The sequence below is a fragment of the Myotis myotis genome, unplaced genomic scaffold (genome assembly GCF_014108235.1).
Source record: "Myotis myotis isolate mMyoMyo1 unplaced genomic scaffold, mMyoMyo1.p scaffold_m19_p_13, whole genome shotgun sequence".
Lineage (NCBI taxonomy): Eukaryota > Metazoa > Chordata > Mammalia > Chiroptera > Vespertilionidae > Myotis > Myotis myotis.
The window spans coordinates 50,873,512-50,890,416 of NW_023416317.1; the positions used below are offsets into that span (position 1 = coordinate 50,873,512).

Consider the following 16,905-nt stretch of genomic DNA (forward strand, 5'->3'; position numbering starts at 1 on the left):
CATCTCGCCTGCCAGGTCCCACCTCCCTGGGGGCACAGTTCTGGGCATTTCAGTTCGGATAGGGAGGAGGGGGATGTGGAGCCACTGTCCACACTGAGAGGTCTGGGACAGAGCGGCAGAACCAGGGCTCGGGGAGCCCATGGGGGAGAAGGGGGTTCCTCAGAACTCGAGCTATGGAATGGGCGGCTTTAGGAGGTGAGTGAGTCCCCCGTACTGATGGCGTTGGTATGGTCTGGGGTTTTGCAAGGAAACCAGGTTTCTAACATGTATTTGTCCCTCTGGGCAGCAGCGGTTGTCACTAGAGAAGGTAGAAAACTGAAGCCCCTTCGCTTGGCCTCCTCTGGGCACTTTCATGGGCAGTCTAAGTTCTAGGCAGCATGTGTTATGCTTTTGAACCCACCAAGTAAGCAGATATTAAAAAATAAGCATCAGGGAGACCTTTTGAAGACCTGTTAGGCAGCACCTACTAAGCTGCAGGCACAGCCCTCGGCGAACGTGTGTCAGAAGTATGTAAGCGTGTTCTCCAAAGACGTGCCGGAGACCATGCATCAGGGCTCTGTGCTTGACGCCTCACATGGGGAACAACCCAATACCCGTTGATGACAGCCAGGATCCGTGCCTTGTGGGCGTTCACACAACGTGATAGTACACAGAAGTGAAAAGGGCCTGGCCTCAACCGCATGGGACAGAATCGATCTCACCAATGGAAGTCTGAGCAAAAGAAGCCAAAACCAAATACATGTGGCAGGATCCCGTGTACACCAAATTCGAGAGCAGACACAGCTGTTTGCTGTGGTTGGAAGGGTTCTCTAGCTGTCAGGAGGGGCAGCTGGGCGTGCAGGGAGAGGCAGCGAGGGCAGGGAGTTCCTCCTGGGCTCAGGAAGGTAATGCGATCAAGCCATCATTCCCAGCCTCTAAAGCATTTCCTGTGCAAAACAGCATAAAGTTACTTATCCTCTTAACGAGCCTAAAAGCACAATCAAACCTGTTCGCCAGCTCTGCTGGGTTCCTCTCCAACAGGATCATGTAAATGAATGAGCTTGCTCCCCCTACACACACACCTACACTCCCCCCCACACCCTCCCAACGCCCCCCGCAGCACTAAGAGGCGTCATCTTCCTGCTGCTATGTGGATGGACCCGCTTGGGTTCCTTCTTGATCAGCCCTAATCTTGTTAAATAGTGTTTAAAGAGAATAAAGAGGCACTTGATGTAGGGCTGGTTAATAGCTCCTAACATTTATTAAGCACCTACTGTGTGCCCAGCCTGGTTCTAAGCACTCATTCCTTATTAACAGCAGCGCTCCGAGGTAGGTGCTGGTATTACTCCCACTTCCCAAAGTAGGAAACGGGTTAGGTCGCTTGCTTAGCACCTTGAGGCTGGCAGAGCTGCTGAACCAAGCTTCTGGCTCCAGACTCTTGGTTCTTTTTTTTTAAATTTTTATTGATTTCAGAGAGGAAGGGAGAGGGAGAGAGAGAGAAAAACATCAGTGATGAGAGAGAGTCATTGATCGCTGCCTCCTGCATGCCCCCCTACTGGGGACTGAGCCCACAACCCGGTCATGTGCCCTTGACTGGAATCGAACCTGGGACCCTTCAGTTCGTAGGCCGATGCTCTATCCACTGAGCCAAACCAGCTAGGGCCAGACTCTGAGTTCTTAGCTACTGGCTACAGATGCTTTATTTAAAGAACCATCGCTCTCTTGATGTTTAGACACTGACAGACATGTACCCATCTGCACTGGGCTAACACCGTGGTCCCTTTCAGCTTATGTTTCTGTGTATATATTCATTTTGTTGAGGTTGGTTTGTAAAAGCAATAAAACCTTATCTTAGCAAGTTTGGAAAGTAAAGAAAACGACTTAGAATCTCCTCTTCCAGCCCCTTGCACCAGCTGGAAGTTCTTCCAGTCTTCTTTATGGGCTTATTTCTATCTTGCTATAGTCCTGCTAGTGTTTCCTTTGTGCATGCAATCCCTGAAGTTTATCAAAAGCCTTCTTCATGGTGCTTTCCCTGCAGTCAGGCAGAGAGGCTATTTTTGTTTCATTTTTAATATATTTCTGTTGATTTCAGAGAGGGAGGGAGAGAGAGAAACACCGATGATGAGGGAGAATCCATCAGTTAGCATGAGCCCTGACCAGGAATCAAACTGTTCATGGTTCATGGGTCGATGATGCTCAATCACTGAGCCACACCGGCCAGGCAGCACACAAGTCTTAAAGAGAATGCTTCTAGATGTTTCTGTTAAGAATGATGTGTGTTGTACATTTTGGACATATGGCCTTCATCCATTTAATTAAGGTCCCTTCTTCCCTGTTTTGTTGAGAGATTTTTAGTAATTAAAAGAAAAAGATGATGTTAAGAGGTGGGTAGGCAGCAGCCGCACAAGCTGATTATAGGGGACAGAACCAGCTTGGGGTCTCTCCCCCCATCCTCTGTGATAAGCAAGAAGCAATGGCCGACACAAGCCCTTTGTGGCTGAAGAACCCGGGGAACGGCCAGTCATTTTTTTCTTTCTCCTTGCAGTGCCCAAGACAAAGATTTTGGCCACTGGAGGGGCATCTCACAACGGAGACATACTACAAGTAAGTGTTGAAAGGATCTCTCCCATATCTGTTCATTCTTTTTAAAAAATTGTTTTGTTTTGTTTTTTAAAAATTGATTTCAGATAAGAAGGGAGAGAGAGAGAAACATCAATGATGAGAGAGAATCATTGATTGGCTGCCTCTTGCATGCCCCCTTACTGGGGCCCGCAACCCAGGCATGTGCCCTGACTGGGAATCGAACCGTGACCTCCTGGTTCATAGGTTGACGCTCAGCCATCCAGCCACACTGGCCGGGCCCATGTCTGCTACTTCCAAGAGCCAGGCATTCAGCAGGAGGAATGCCTGTTCCCACTCCTCCCCTCCCAGGAAGCCAGATCCGCTGCCTTGCAGCTTACACTGTGAGCAGGTTGTCTTAGACTCGGGAAATCCGCTCCCTGTCTAACTCCACTCTCTGATCCCAGCACCGGCCTCTGTAGTCACATGGAAAGTGCCTGTCCCACACGTCAAACCTGACATCGCATGCCAGTGTTCTTGCCTTCCTAAAAGCTTCTGCCTTCCAGTGTAAAGATCTCTGATTTCTCAACCATTCCTCTTGTAATACAGTTGCCGGACTTGGTCCCGGTCTTTCTGATCCTCCACGATGCTAGAAATATGTGACCAAAATTGGATCAACCTGCAGATGTCTGACAATCAGGCTGTTACATCTTGGGGCTGAGTATTTTGGGATGTAGCCTGAGGCTGCCTTAGCTGTTTGAATAACTGCATTGACTCTTGACTTGTAATATACCTGCCTTAGGTAAGATTCTCTAGAAGCAGAGTCTGAAATGGGCATTTCCTATAAAGTGATGTGTTGAGAGAGTTCTCCTGGGAGAGGGGGTGGGAGATGCAGGCAGGGCAGAAGGGCAAGCAAGGATGTGCTTTTGGCTGGCGTCGGCTTCAGCTCCATCCCGTGGGGAGATCTGGAACAGGAACTCTACCACAGACTTGTTTTTGTTTTGGGGTAAGGGGGCCTACTGGCCATCCTGGGAAAGTGGAAATAACCTCCTGTGAGAGGCAGCCTCTGTTCAGCAGGGAGTAGTTCTTTTTTTTCTTTTAAATATATTTTATTGATTTTTTACAGAGAGGAAGGGAGAGGAATAGAGAGTTAGAAACATCGATGAGAGAGAAACATCGATCAGCTGCCTCCTGCACACCCCCTACTGGGGATGTGCCCGCAACCAAGGTACATGCCTTGACTGGACTCGAACCTGGGACCCTTCAGTCCACAGGTTGATGCTCTATCCACTGAGCCAAACTGGTTAGGGCAAGGGAGTAGTTCTTTTAAGTAGGGACAGTTGTGAGCCATTAGTAGCCAATATTCATAGCATCTGGAGAGGGGTGCACAGTAGGCCAGTCAGGGGATACATATGGGGTATCAGTGGCATCTACTACAATATCTCTTTTCAATTAAGACCCTCAAGTCTTGCCCTAGCCAGTTTGGCTCAGTGGATTAAGCGTCGGCCCACAGACTGAAGGGTCCTGGGCTCAATTCTGGTCAAGGGCACGTACCTCAATCGCAGGCTCGATCCCAGGGTGCCTGTGGGAGGCAACCAATCGATATGTCCCTCTCACATCGATGTTTCTCTCTCTGTCATTCCCCCTCCCTTCCACTCTCTCTATAAATCAATGGAAAAATGTCCTCTGATGAGGATTAACAACAAAAAAGACCCCCACGTCTTTTCCATGTGAGCTCCTCTTAGCACATGCCTCCCATTCTGTGTGTATGCAATTTATTAGGAGGATCTGAATGGAAAACTTTGTATTTATTCCTATAAAACATGCCCTTTTTCATTGGGTTTGGGCTTGTGAATATTAGTCTGATACCCAGCCGTCTCCACCTTGACCATTTGCTAAGCATACTTCCTAAATCTTCCTCCTTGTCTTTGATGCCATGGTTAGACAGTGCGGGGACAGCCTGGAGAGCTGTGGTCCTCCACTCGAGGCTTCCTGCAGGTCATCCGGACCCTTTTATCACGGGCACGTGGCCAAGTGCACTTCCTTTAAGGCAGTAGAGGTGTCCTGGGAGGCATCAGAAGATGGATGAGGGAAGAGCCGGAAAATGTGTGCCAGGCTCCCCGTGTTCCCTCTGAGGAGTGACTCGCCACAGTCAGAGCCTCTGTCCTCTCCAGGTGCTTGCGGATGTGTTTGGCGCCCCGGTATATGTCATAGACACCGCCAACTCAGCCTGCGTGGGCTCCGCTTACCGAGCTTTCCACGGTAGGTCGATGGATGGGGGAGAGTGGGTGGGCACTCACTGGGCTGAGGAGGGTGGAAAGGGGAGACTGGGATGTACCCAGTCTTTTGGGACATTGGAGTCTTGTCGGCTGTACCTTCATTTTTCTCCCTCCCAGAAGGCGAGAACCAACCCCAATTTTCAGTCCCTTTATCCTCTACGTAAAGTGGGGAAGGAGTAGCAGGGTCCTGAGTGAGGCCTGGTCAGGATCAGGCTCAGCACAGGCTCATTGGGAATGGACGTAGGCATACTGAGGGCACGAGTGTCTGGGTGTGGACAGCTGGTGGGCAGGAGATGTGGATGAAGCCCAGAGTCTTTTCAGCAAGAGCCGGGCGTTGAGTCAACCGCGACGGCTTAGGAGCCAGGCGCTTCAGGACCTTGGACAGCGCCCTGTGCGTCTTGGCTCTCATGGAGGCCTCTCTCACACCCCTGGTAGTAAAGGAATCCCCCCACCTGGGGGCGTTGCGGCAGGAGCAGCACGTGCCCACAAGAGCGTTCTTCCTTCCATTTGGTCAGTTTTCTCTGCCCCCTGATGGCTCAGGCTGCTCCTCTGGCTGCCCATGTACCTTAAGGGCTTTGTCTTTTCCCTCTAGAGCAGCGGTTCTCAACCTGTGGGTCGCCAACCTGTGGGTCGCGACCCCTTTGGAGGTCGAACGACCCTTTCACAGGGGTCGCCTAAGACCATCGGAAAACACGTATATAATTACATATTGTTTTTGTGATGAATCACTATGCTTTAATTATGTTCAATTTGTAACAATGAAAATACATCCTGCATATCAGATATTTACATGATGATTCATAACAGTAGCAACATTACAGTTAAAAGTAGCAACGAAAATAATTTTATGGTTGGGGGCCACCACAACATGAGGAACTGTATTAAAGGGTCGCGGCATTTGGAAGGTTGAGAACCACTGCTCTAGAGGTTCCATTCTTCACACGTTTACTTTTAACTTTTTAACACACCTTTAAAACATATAATATGTAATACATTTATTTTTTTAGAGAGTGGAAGGGAGAGAGAAATAGAAACATCAATGATGAGAATCATTGACCAGCTGCCTCCTGCACACCCCCTACCAGGGATCAAGCCCGCTGTGTGCCCTGACCAGGAACTGAACCATGACCTCCTGGTTCATGGGTTGACGCTCAACCACTGAGCCCCTCCGGCCAGGCTTAACACACCTTTTAAAACACACATTTCCTACTGACACTGAGGGTTAATTCGGGACCATGTCCTCCTCTTAATAATGACCTCTTTTATTCCCTTCCCCCCACACCCATCCGCCTCACAGCACTTCACACCGGCTCCTGCCTCATGATCAGTGGACACTTTATTTCCAGATAGTTATGTTTTCGGTTAAAATTTACATCGTATTGGGTTTTACTTGCACTTACCTATGAGGTTTTTTTCTTTTTTTTTTAACTCACTGCAGTTTCTCCGTTGAGTCTATGCTAGTTTTTTTGTTGAAATATACAACCTAAATACGTTTTTAAGAGGGAATTCAGTAGGTGATAATTTTCTGAGGCCTCACATGGCCAGCAAGAGCTTTGCTTTGTCCTCCCAAAGAATGTGACCTTGGCTGGGCAGAGGACTCTAAGTTCAAAATACTTCGCTTCAGGACTTTGAAAACACGTCCACAATCGTCCAGCCTTCAGTGTTGCCCACGAGAAGCCTGGGTCTCCCTCCTCCTCCTCCTCCTCCTCCTCCTCCTCCTGCCAAAGCAGGGAAAGAACTCCTTTTTGGGGAGGACTCTGCCGCTCTGCTGCATGCGTTTCTCGCCCATCTTTCCTTTTCTGTGCCTACTTAGTTGCCAAAGGTTATCTGGGGCATTGCCCTACTCTGCCCCCAAAACCAAAACCTGAACTAAGACCTAGCACAGGGGGGGGGAATGTCCGCCCCGCGGGCCACATGAGGCCTGTGAAATCATTCGGTCTGGCCGGGCCAAGGCATTAGGGATGAGTTAATTAAATGTTAGACCAAATATAGCAGGCTAATTTTTTTTAAAATATATTTTATTGATTTTTTACAGAGAGGAAGGGAGAGAGAGATAGAGAGTTAGAAACATCGATGAGAGAGAAACATCGACCAGCCTCCTGCACATCTCCTACTGGGGATGTGCCCGCAACCAAGGTACATGCCCTTGACCGGAATCGAACCTGGGACCTTTCAGTCCACAGGCCGACGCTCTATCCACTGAGCCAAACCGGTTTTGGCATAATTTTTAAGTGGATAATTCTGCATGGCCCGCGAGTGATGTTATCAATATCCAAATGGCCCTTGGCAGAGAAAGGGTCCCCACCCCTGTCCTAACATATCAGTTCCCACCCCGAGGTGCCTCAGCCACTTCATCTAGAGACCTCTTCTCCCCGGCTGGGTCCGGGGATGAGTTTCACACGCAGCAGCCCGTGAAGGGGTGGAAAGGGAGCTAGATCTTTTGATGAGTCTCGCCGCTGGCCACCGCACCACTCATCCTCTTCGCTCATCCACACAGCTCCTAGTGGGCGTCCTCCAGCCCTCGGATAGAAAACGCCTCGCCTCTTCCGTGGGCTCCTTCACTCCTGGTGGGGTTGTTTCCCTGTCAGTCCGATGCTCCTCCTTAAATGGCCTGCAGACCCCTCACTGTCTCTTGCCCACCTGCGGCAACCTTCCCTCTTTTCCAGCACTGCCACGCGTTTGCTTGGTGAGTATGGAGTGCCTCCTGTATGCAGGTGGTGTGCGAGGCCCCAGGCGCCAGTGGAGACCCAGGCCCTGGCCTCACAGAGCAAGGCAGGGACCGCCATCACACCTGTGGCCGGAAACTGTGAGAAGTGCCCTGAGGGAGCCGATGGTGCTGAGAGGCGGAGGGGCCGGGGAGGGAGCCTCCCAAGCCAGTGCGGTTCTTGGCCGCCGCTTATCCGAGGACAAAAGAATAAGTACATGGAGAGAGAAGAACATTCCACCCAGTGAAAAGGCTCTGAGGCAGGAGGGATTGAAAGCCACGGGCTGGCTCGAATGTAGTGAGTGATGGAGGCGATGGGAGGGATGAGTAATGTGAGGAGGAGAGGCAGGCGGCCCTCCCCTCTGTTAGATGCCAGGGCTCAGCCGAGGACCGACAGGTCTGTCAGTGAGCAAGACAAACCAGGCCCTGCTGAGGAGGCCTGCACTTGAGATTTCTCTCTCCTCTCTCTCTCTCTGTGTTAATGGTTTTTTCAGGGCACGATCATATGACATAAGAATGACCCAGTTGTAAGTATACAACTCAGTGATTTTTAATAAATTTACTGAGGGGTGCAGCCATCGCCCTAATCCCGTTTTAGAGCATTTTGTCGCCCCAGAGAGAAAATGCTATTTCCGGTTAGTGTCCTGGTTTGCAACATACACTGACGTGAACTGAGCTTTCCTTTTCTAGGCCTCGCAGCTGGGACAGGCGTGCCCTTCTCGGAGGTTGTGAAGTTCGCCCCAAGCCCCAGATTAGCTGCTACCCCGAGCCCAGGAGCTGCTCAGGTGAGAGGCCATCAGAACTTGCTTATAGCATTTGCACTGTGAAAACCAACCGGGTTCTCCCCTTGCCCTCTCAAAAGGTAAGTTTTTCTTTGTCACCTACGTTCAAGTGGGTGTGCTCAATGAAAGGGTTTTGTTTTTTTTTTTAGTTGTCAAGGAACCAGAGTAAAAGAAGCCGGGTTGTCAGCTGAGATTCACAGATACCAGTGACTGCTGATTTTACAGCCTCAGGGGTCAGATAGATTGCTGGGCACATCTTCATGGTTCCGTGTGCCTCAGGGCAGGCCCTTCCGTTTCACCAGTCACAGAAGCCACAGAAAGACTGTCGCTGAAGCACAAGGCTGTCTAGCACTCAGATCTGAAGTCTGGATCCTAGACAGCCAGCCGTGCAGTCCCTCAGGCCAGGAAATCCCTGTGTGTTGGCCCCCACGGTTACAGGTTAGGTTCCCGGGAAAGCAAACTGTCAGATGTTGATTAAGGATGCAGGGGACTTAGGAGGGGCTACTCTTGGGACTCTAGTCTGTGGAAGGGAAAGGAGGAGGTGAGCTGCAGGGCAGTCCCAGTGGAGCCCTCAGCCATCCCTACAGGAACTTCTGAAGCTGGGATGACCCTTTAGAGTTTTACCCAGTTGGGGTACGGGGCCAGGCCTTTATACTCCATGTCAGCCAGTCATTGCATGCAGGCTGCAGGCCATCCCAGGATGGGGTAAGGCAGCCCTCCATGGCTGAAGCCACCCCCAAAGGGGGCTGTCTGCTGAGGGCTGGGGAGTAAGCTCTCCGTTCCTGAAGGGCAGTCTGGGTGGTCTGCCACAGCATGGGCCCCACCACTGTCCTGTTTGCAGAAGGTCCTTGCAGCCGAGGGTCAGGGCGGTGCAGGCAGAGGGCTTTATTATTCACGGGGGTCCAGCGGGCAGCGTGAGCTTCATGTTTGCTTCATCCTGAAGTGTCCTGGGGTGATGCGGAGTGGGCCCAGGTGGATACTGTGCCCGCACTGTGTCTGTGTCACAACGGAGGGACCCTGAGCTTAGAAACCTGTAACCTTATAAAGGAGTGGCAAGCAATGCTGTCCAACCTTTGCCCCCAAAGGAGTCACTATCTTTGTTATCCCAGACGGCAAAAAAATGTTCCCTGTGCCCCCAGAGGGTGACACTCTCTGTGTCTTCAAGGCTGCTGTATAAACGTCCTTGGAAAGATGGTGGGGAACAAAAGCTGTGACATGTAGAAACACCACTGAGAATTGTTCCCAGCATAGTTTGGAAGCAGAAGCTCATACTTTCCAGGTGACAGGGTAACCCACACACATAGGTGTACCCAAGATTTTATTTACTACTAGAGGCCCGGTGCATGAAATTCATGCGGGGGGGGGCGGGGGGGGGGGTGGCATCCATCAGCCCGGCCTGCACCCTCTCCAATCTGGGACCCCTCGGGCGATGTCTGACTGCTGGCAGTCGGACATCCCTCTTGCAATCCAGGACCGCTGGCTCCTAACTGCTCGCCTGCCTGCCTGCCTGCCTGCCTCATCGCCCCTAACCACTCTGCCTGCCTGCCTGCCTGCCTGCCTCATCGTCCCTAACTGCTCGCCTGCCTGCCTGATCACCCCTAACTGCCTCTGCCTCAGCCTCTGCCAGGGCAACTTCATCCAGAAGGACGTCTGGAATGATGTCTGGAAGGTTGTTCAGCACATTACGCTTTTGTTATTATAGATTGTGTGCCCTTGTGTTTAAGAGACAGCTCAGTGCAGTAGAAAGATCCTACATTGAGATAAAGGAGCTTTGGGTTCTGAACTTATTCTGCCTCTCCCCACCATCTGACCTTCATGTGACCTTGAGCAGCACTCCTCCTCTCTGAACCTCTGTTTCTTCATCTGTGAATCGGGGGCGACATCTGTCCTGCCTACTTTTAAGCTGCCAATTGTGAGGCTTAAGGAGCAGCCTTGACAATCGTGGCTTTATTATATAGCAGGAGGTCTGAAGGTCATTGCCAGTGTTGGTTCAATGGCTCAGCAGTGCCAGGGCTCCGCGCCATGATCCCTGAAGTTCTCCAGATCAGCAGTGGACAATGGGAACCTCATGAGAGCCACCTAGGTCATCTCAAAATTTCCAGTAGTCTCATTTTTTAAAAAGGTATAAAGAAAGAAATGACAACTTTTAATAATATTTTATTTAATCCAATAAGTCCAAAATATTGTCCTTTCAACACGTAATCATTAAGAAGAAGTGCTAATGTGATATTTTGCTCCTTTTTTGTCTGGAGCTTCTGACATCTGGCGTGTGCTTAGAGCACTAGCTGCATCTCAAGTGCGCACAGGCCCAGATGGCTGGTGGCTCCCGTATTGGATCCTGCAGCTCTAGACGTGTCCCAGATGGTGGCGGGGTGTCTGCAGCTGCTCCAAGCATCGTGTCCCCCACCACCGCACTCACTGGGCAGAGTCTCTCCTCACACACTTCTCAAGACATCCTGGTCTGTTCCCCTCAACTCCCCGACAGGCTACAACTTGGTCACATGGCCAGCCGTGGTTGTAAGAAAGGCTGTTGCAGGGTCTGGCTCTTTCATCCTCTCTAGGATGCCAGGAAGCAGGTAGTTGGGGAAAGCTAAGGAAGCAGGTAGTAAATACTTGCGTGCAGCCACGCCCCCTGGCTTGAGCATGGCCGGTCACTAATAGCTCGTGGAACTCTTTACCCCTAAAGCCAAGTGCAACCTCAGAGTCCTTCTCAGCACCAGGTTGCAAGCAGTGACAGGTCTCTGACTGTTGGCAGAAGTGACGTATTTGCAGGCTGGATTATAAGTTCCTGGAGAACAGGGTGGCAGCCCGTTTTCTCTCTGCGCCTCAGAAGGGCTGTGCTGTAGTGGAAATTCAAAACAGTAGCAGTGTTGAGTGTTTTCTCTCTGGGCTTAGCTGAATGTTGCCATTTCTTTCCTGGAGAGGAAATCGGGGAGTCCTCACGTCCTCTTGTGTTTGCAGACAGAGCTGCTCTAGCTGCACCAAGAGTAGGTCCTTATTGCACAGTCAGTTACCGAAGTGCTTGACTTGGAGCTGATGAAGCCAAATGAAGCGGGACTGGGGCTGGCTGGAACTGGTGGGGTGTGTGAGTCCCAAGGAAACTGGTCCTTTGGTCTTAAGCGTTGCTTGTCTGTAAGGTAGCGTGCGCTCATATGGAGCGCGCCGTTTCTCAGACCGGGCTTGTGGAGCCACAGGAGAAAACAGCTTTAAAAAAAAATGAATAAAGGGTAAGATGATGGGGTTTATTTCTTTGTGGTCCTTTTTCCCTGGTTGGTTTTTAGGTTTGGGTTTATTATACAGCATACTGTACACATAATTTTATATATATAGTATAATAATTATATAAGACATATGTATATGTCACATAGTAATCATATATATACACACACACACACACACACACACTATATAAAATTCTGCATCACCACATAGGTATTTACATTCTTAAAAATGCACATACATGTTATCTTTAACGACTGCATAATATTATCTCTGGCTAATGAGCCATAATTTACTTGAGCATTTTTCATGTCTTAGAGCAGTTGCTTCTGATTTTTCAAACATTATCATCAACTCTATGTGGGTAAAGGGTTAACAAAACCTTTTTTCTATTCTGTTAGCTTTCTAGCTCTGTTTCCTTTGAGGCTCAATAAACTGGAATGAATACAGTGTGGTGACTTCTCCTGGGCATGTCTCTTGCCTAGGGCGTTGTTGCAAGAAATGCCTCTGTGGGACGTGAAGCTTGAAAGCCCAGGTGGTACTTGCACCGGCTCAGTGTGCATTCCATCTCTTTGCACCTGAGCTATAACCTGGAGGGAAAGGAAGGCAGAAGGCAGGGAGGCTAAGAGACCCTTGTCTGGGAACCTGTGCGAACTGCATGCCCCTATATGGCCTCCCATTGAAGAGGGCACCTGCGGTCACTGTGCCAGCAGCTGTGTTTCCCCTGTATCCTCTTGAGAGCCGACGTGTGGCCCATGCTAGTCGTATGAGTCTGAATGTTCCGTGGTGTCTAAGGAGACCTTTGGTGGGCCTGTCACGCTACATTTAGGATTATTGCCTTAGGAGAGCTTTGCAGAAGTAGAATCACTGGGTCAAAGGCTTACGGGCATTTTCAAGCTCCTTGAAACAGGCATCAAGTCAAGTTGATTCCCAAAAGGGTTGCACCAGCAGCTTCCACCAACATGTGCAAGGAGACAGCCATGTCCCAGTCTCTTCACCCGAATTTGTTTTTTTAATTTTGTAGATTTGATAACAGAAATCGGCTTCTTGTCATAGTTTGCATTTAAAAAACATTTTAAACTCCAGGTTTGAGAAGCAGTAGCATGTCCTTTCTTTTTTTTTTAATGGTTTGACGCTTCCTTTCTTTTGCCCGGCAAGAAAATTAAATGGCAAGTAAATGGGATGTAAAGATTTTAAATTTCAAGATGCAAAGAGATGGAAGAGGCCCCTCCCCTTTCTCTTCTAAACTGCTCTTTCTGCCCCTGCAGGTCTATGCTGCCCTCCTGCCAAGGTACGCCCAGCTCGAGCAGAGAATCCTGTCCCAGTCCCAGGGGCTCCCGGAGTGAGTCCTGCAGGCCCAGGCGCCTGTGGACCCTGCCGGCTCCCACTCGCTGACCCCACTGGGAGACGTGGCCCTGGACAGCAGGGACCCTCTTCCCTGTTCTGGGTGCCTGGCCCCTGGCCCCTGATGTGCTCCAGCCCTGTCCGGGGCCACCTGGAAGCCTGTCTCGCACATCTTCCTAACATCAGCAGGCTGCTTGTGTCCCTGTGTGCTGTGCTCAGGGCAGGAGAGCATCCCTTTCCTGTCTTCATTTCAGGAGGCAGGATAACACGGAGCCTGCGATATCTCCAATAAAGACTGAATTTTCCTTTCCTTTTTTTTAAAAAATATATTTTTATTGATTTCAGAGAAGAAGGGAGAGGGAGAGAGAGAGATAGAAACACGAACGAAGAGAGAGAATCATTGATCGGCTGCTTCCTGCATGCCCGCTACTGGGGATCGAGCCCACAGCCGCAACCTGGGCACATGCCCTGACTGGGAATAGAACTGTGACCTCCTGGTTCATAGGTCGACGCTCAACCACTGAGCCACAGTCAGCTGGGCTGACAATTTCCTTTTCAAAGGCAGAAGTAAATCTAATCCAAGGAACTAAATCAGCAAAATAGGGAAGAGAATGCCATCCCACAAACCCTGACCCCAGCCCATCCTCTTCTCCAGTCCTGGCTCTCTGGCCACTTGGAAAATTGTCTCAGAACGACCAACTACAAAGTATCCTAGCTAACTATTACACGTTAAAGGTGAGGGGGGTGGGGTATCTCTAAGCCAAAAGACCTAGTTTTTTACAAGAAAAGATCAGGTTGGTATCAGACATCTCAAAGAGTAAGTAGCAGTGGAACAACATTTTTAAGAAACTCAAACTAAAAATATGAAATAAGTGTGTAATACCAACTAAGCTGCCCAAGTATCAAGGATAATTTTTAAGAAGTTTTATTCATGCAAGAGCTCAGAAAGTAACCCCTTGGGATTCTACTAACTGACAAGCTTCATCCAACGAGGAGATGATTGGTGAAACTAAAGCACAAAGACTGGTAATGATCATTGAGTATCTTTAATTTGGGATAAAAGACCAAAATGAAAGTGGGGATAAGGGTGGAAGAATAGCATCAAATGGTATATGGTTTGACAAGGTAGAAGTAACACAGCTAAGTGAATGAAAAAGGAGAGAGGGAGAGGACCGTACGAAGAGCTCTTCGTTGCAAAGGCAATATGTGTGAGTCAGTATCAGTTAAAGTTGACAGGCCAAATAGTTATATATAGTTATATATAGTGAGCATTATATAAAGACAATGTGTATGGTATTAAAGGTAATCAGTAGGATGAAAATAGGCATCTCCTTCAATGCCCACACACACAATAATACAGGGGACAGAGCACATAGTGAGTCATAAAGATCACACATTAACCAGCAAAGAAAACAGTATTTTGAGTATTTGAAAAAAATCAAAATAGGTAAACTACTAGGTAATAAAAGGGGGAGAAAGCAGTAACACAAAATAAAAATAGTGAAAAATAAACGTTGAAACAAAATTTTTAATTTTAAGGACTACTTTGCACAATTTCACAAATACATTTGAAAACCTAGAAAAAATGGTAAACACCTAGGAAAATAGGTAATTTACTAAAATGACTCCAGTAGTGACAAAAAGTTTAAGCAGACTAATTTTCATAAAAGAAATGGGAAAGATTATAAAAGAACTACCCTATAAAAAAAGGCACTAGGTTAGATGGGGTCACAGGGGAATTTTACTTCATAGACCAGTTAATCCCTGTGCGACAGGATGATCCCAGAACCCTGGAAAAGAAAAAACTCTTCCAGATCATTTTTTATGAAGCGAATATAACATTGACCTCTATACTAAGTTGCAAACGCCCCAATTCTTCACTTCTCTCTATAGCCATGTATTTTGCTATGGAATTTTGTTACGCTCTCCTCTCTGACTGAGCTCAGCTCTGCGGGTTTGGACAAGGGGATTTTCACAAGCATGATGTAAGCCAGGGCTTGGAAAACCCTTATGCATTGCTCTCGCTCTGCTCTCTGCCTTTTTCATGAAAGTCTCGTGCCTAAGCTAGCCTGACCAAACCCCTCCTGAATCAGCCAGGGGGTGACTGACTACCCCAACATGTGAGTCCAGATGAAACCTGAAGAAATGCCCAGCAAGCCCAATGTACATCACCAGCTTACAGATTCATGAGCTAAATAAATACGATTTTAAAGTGTGGAGATTACAGTGATTTATTACACAGCAATAGATAACTGATATAAAAATTGGTGCCAACACAAAAAGGAAATAAATGTGACCTTGAGACTGGGCTGTGGTGGAGAGAGGAAAAACGGTGAAAAAATCCTTACAGGAGTCTGAAAAAAACGCAAGGTAACTGAGTACTCAGGTAACGTGGAAGATAGAAAGTTGACCTACTGGACATTGGGCTTGAGAAAAGAAATTTCTAAGCAGAATGTTAAAAGTGTCAAACTAGCCAGATTCAAAGTAGAATTTAGAGGGGATCTACAGATGCTAGAATGAAGAAAATAACTTTCTCATCTTTGCCCCTTTAAGCCAAAAGAGATTATCAAATATAAGATATGGCTTCAAAAAAAAAAAAAATCAAGGACTCAAAGATACTTTGCTGAGCCCTCTGAAAGACTCAAGGCCCTGTCTTAGAACCTTTCCAGCTGATTAAAGCGACTTTCAGGAATCATAAGTTCTTGTCCCACAGCATTCTCTCATACCTAAAGTATCAGGGGTTAAGTTGAGAGAGAGAGAGAGAGAGAGGGAGAGAAAGATCTCAACAATAATTCTGGGTGTGGCTTTTGGTGCATAGAGCAAGTTCAAATCAGACACATAAAATCCACAGAACATAAAAGTGATGTCAGTCTAGACAAGAAGGGACCAAATGTGAAAAGATTTGGGCCCCCAACTATCTATGGGCAGGAAGCAGGCTGAGGGTGTTGCTCTAAAGGCCTATGTCCCAATTCCCTCTTTAGTGATGCTCAAGGAGGGCAATGCAAAGTGAAAGCTGTGGTGGGCGAAGCCAAGAACCGGGGAGCACAGCGGATGCCACCTTCAGTGTGGCAGACAAACTCTCATGGCCTGCATGGTCCCTGCCTTCTGGCAGTCACGCCCTGGTGTACTTCCCTCTTGAGTGTAAGCAGGACCTGTAACTTGCTTGCAATAAATAGGATATGACAAAGGTGACGGATGGTATGTCATTTCTGTAATTCTAGCACATAAGACCGTAACGTCCATCTTCCTAGCAGACAGGAGTATTCCGCAGTGGCAGTGGCGATTGTGAGGGGCTCGAGGCAGAAACAACCTTACAAACAACCTTACTGTATCTGAGGACAGAAAGCAGCAGTGCGTCCTGAATGATAACGGTGAGATGGGAGAGGAGAAAGGGTCAATTCTGTAGAGCTTTGTTAGCCATCATAACGGGAAGCCCTAGGAGGATTTTAAGCAAGAAGTAATGTAAGTTCCACTTTTAAAATTGGTATTATTGATTTGGGAGAGAGAAAAACAAACACATCAATTTGTTGTTCCACTTATCCATGCATTTATTGGTTAACTCTTGTATATACCCTGACCAGAGATCGAACCCTCAACTTTGGCATATCAGGATGACACTCTAACCAACTGAGTTACTGGCCAGGGCATGAGTTCCAGTTTTGTTTTTTTTTTAAATATATTTTATTGATTTTTTACAGGGAGGAAGGAAGAGAGATAGTTAGAAACATCGATGAGAGGGAAACATCGATCAGCTGCCCCCTGCACATCCCCTACTGGGGATATGCCCGCAACCCAGGCACATGCCCTTGACCAGAATTGAACCGGGGACCACTCAGTCCGCAGGCCAAAGCTCTATTCACTGAGCCAAACCGGTTTCGGCATGAGTTCCAGTTTTAATAGATCATTTCAGTTTCTGCAAGTAAAATGTCTCATAGCCAGGCAAGAATGGAAACAGGTGACCAGTTACCCATTTCAGTTCACTGCTGTTGCAATGGGCCAGCTGCCAGGTGTTGGGTGTTGATGGTATACACTTGTATGT

The 16,905-nt window shown here is 48.3% G+C and overlaps 1 protein-coding gene across 3 annotated transcripts in view; it reads left to right on the forward strand.

Moving 5' to 3' along the window:
* The window catches only part of XYLB (xylulokinase), a 35,876-nt gene extending 22,700 nt beyond the window's left edge, over nucleotides 1-13,176 (forward strand). For 2 of the 3 annotated variants that reach the window (XM_036333181.1, XM_036333180.1), the window contains exons 16-18: nucleotides 2,525-2,583; nucleotides 4,713-4,800; nucleotides 7,484-8,204. In XM_036333181.1, the coding sequence (XP_036189074.1) occupies nucleotides 2,525-2,583; nucleotides 4,713-4,800; nucleotides 7,484-7,827 (491 nt within the window). In that variant the 3' untranslated portion in view covers nucleotides 7,828-8,204. The other variant, XM_036333182.1, reaches the window with a different exon arrangement.
* Nucleotides 13,177-16,905: the final 3,729 nt, after the last annotated feature.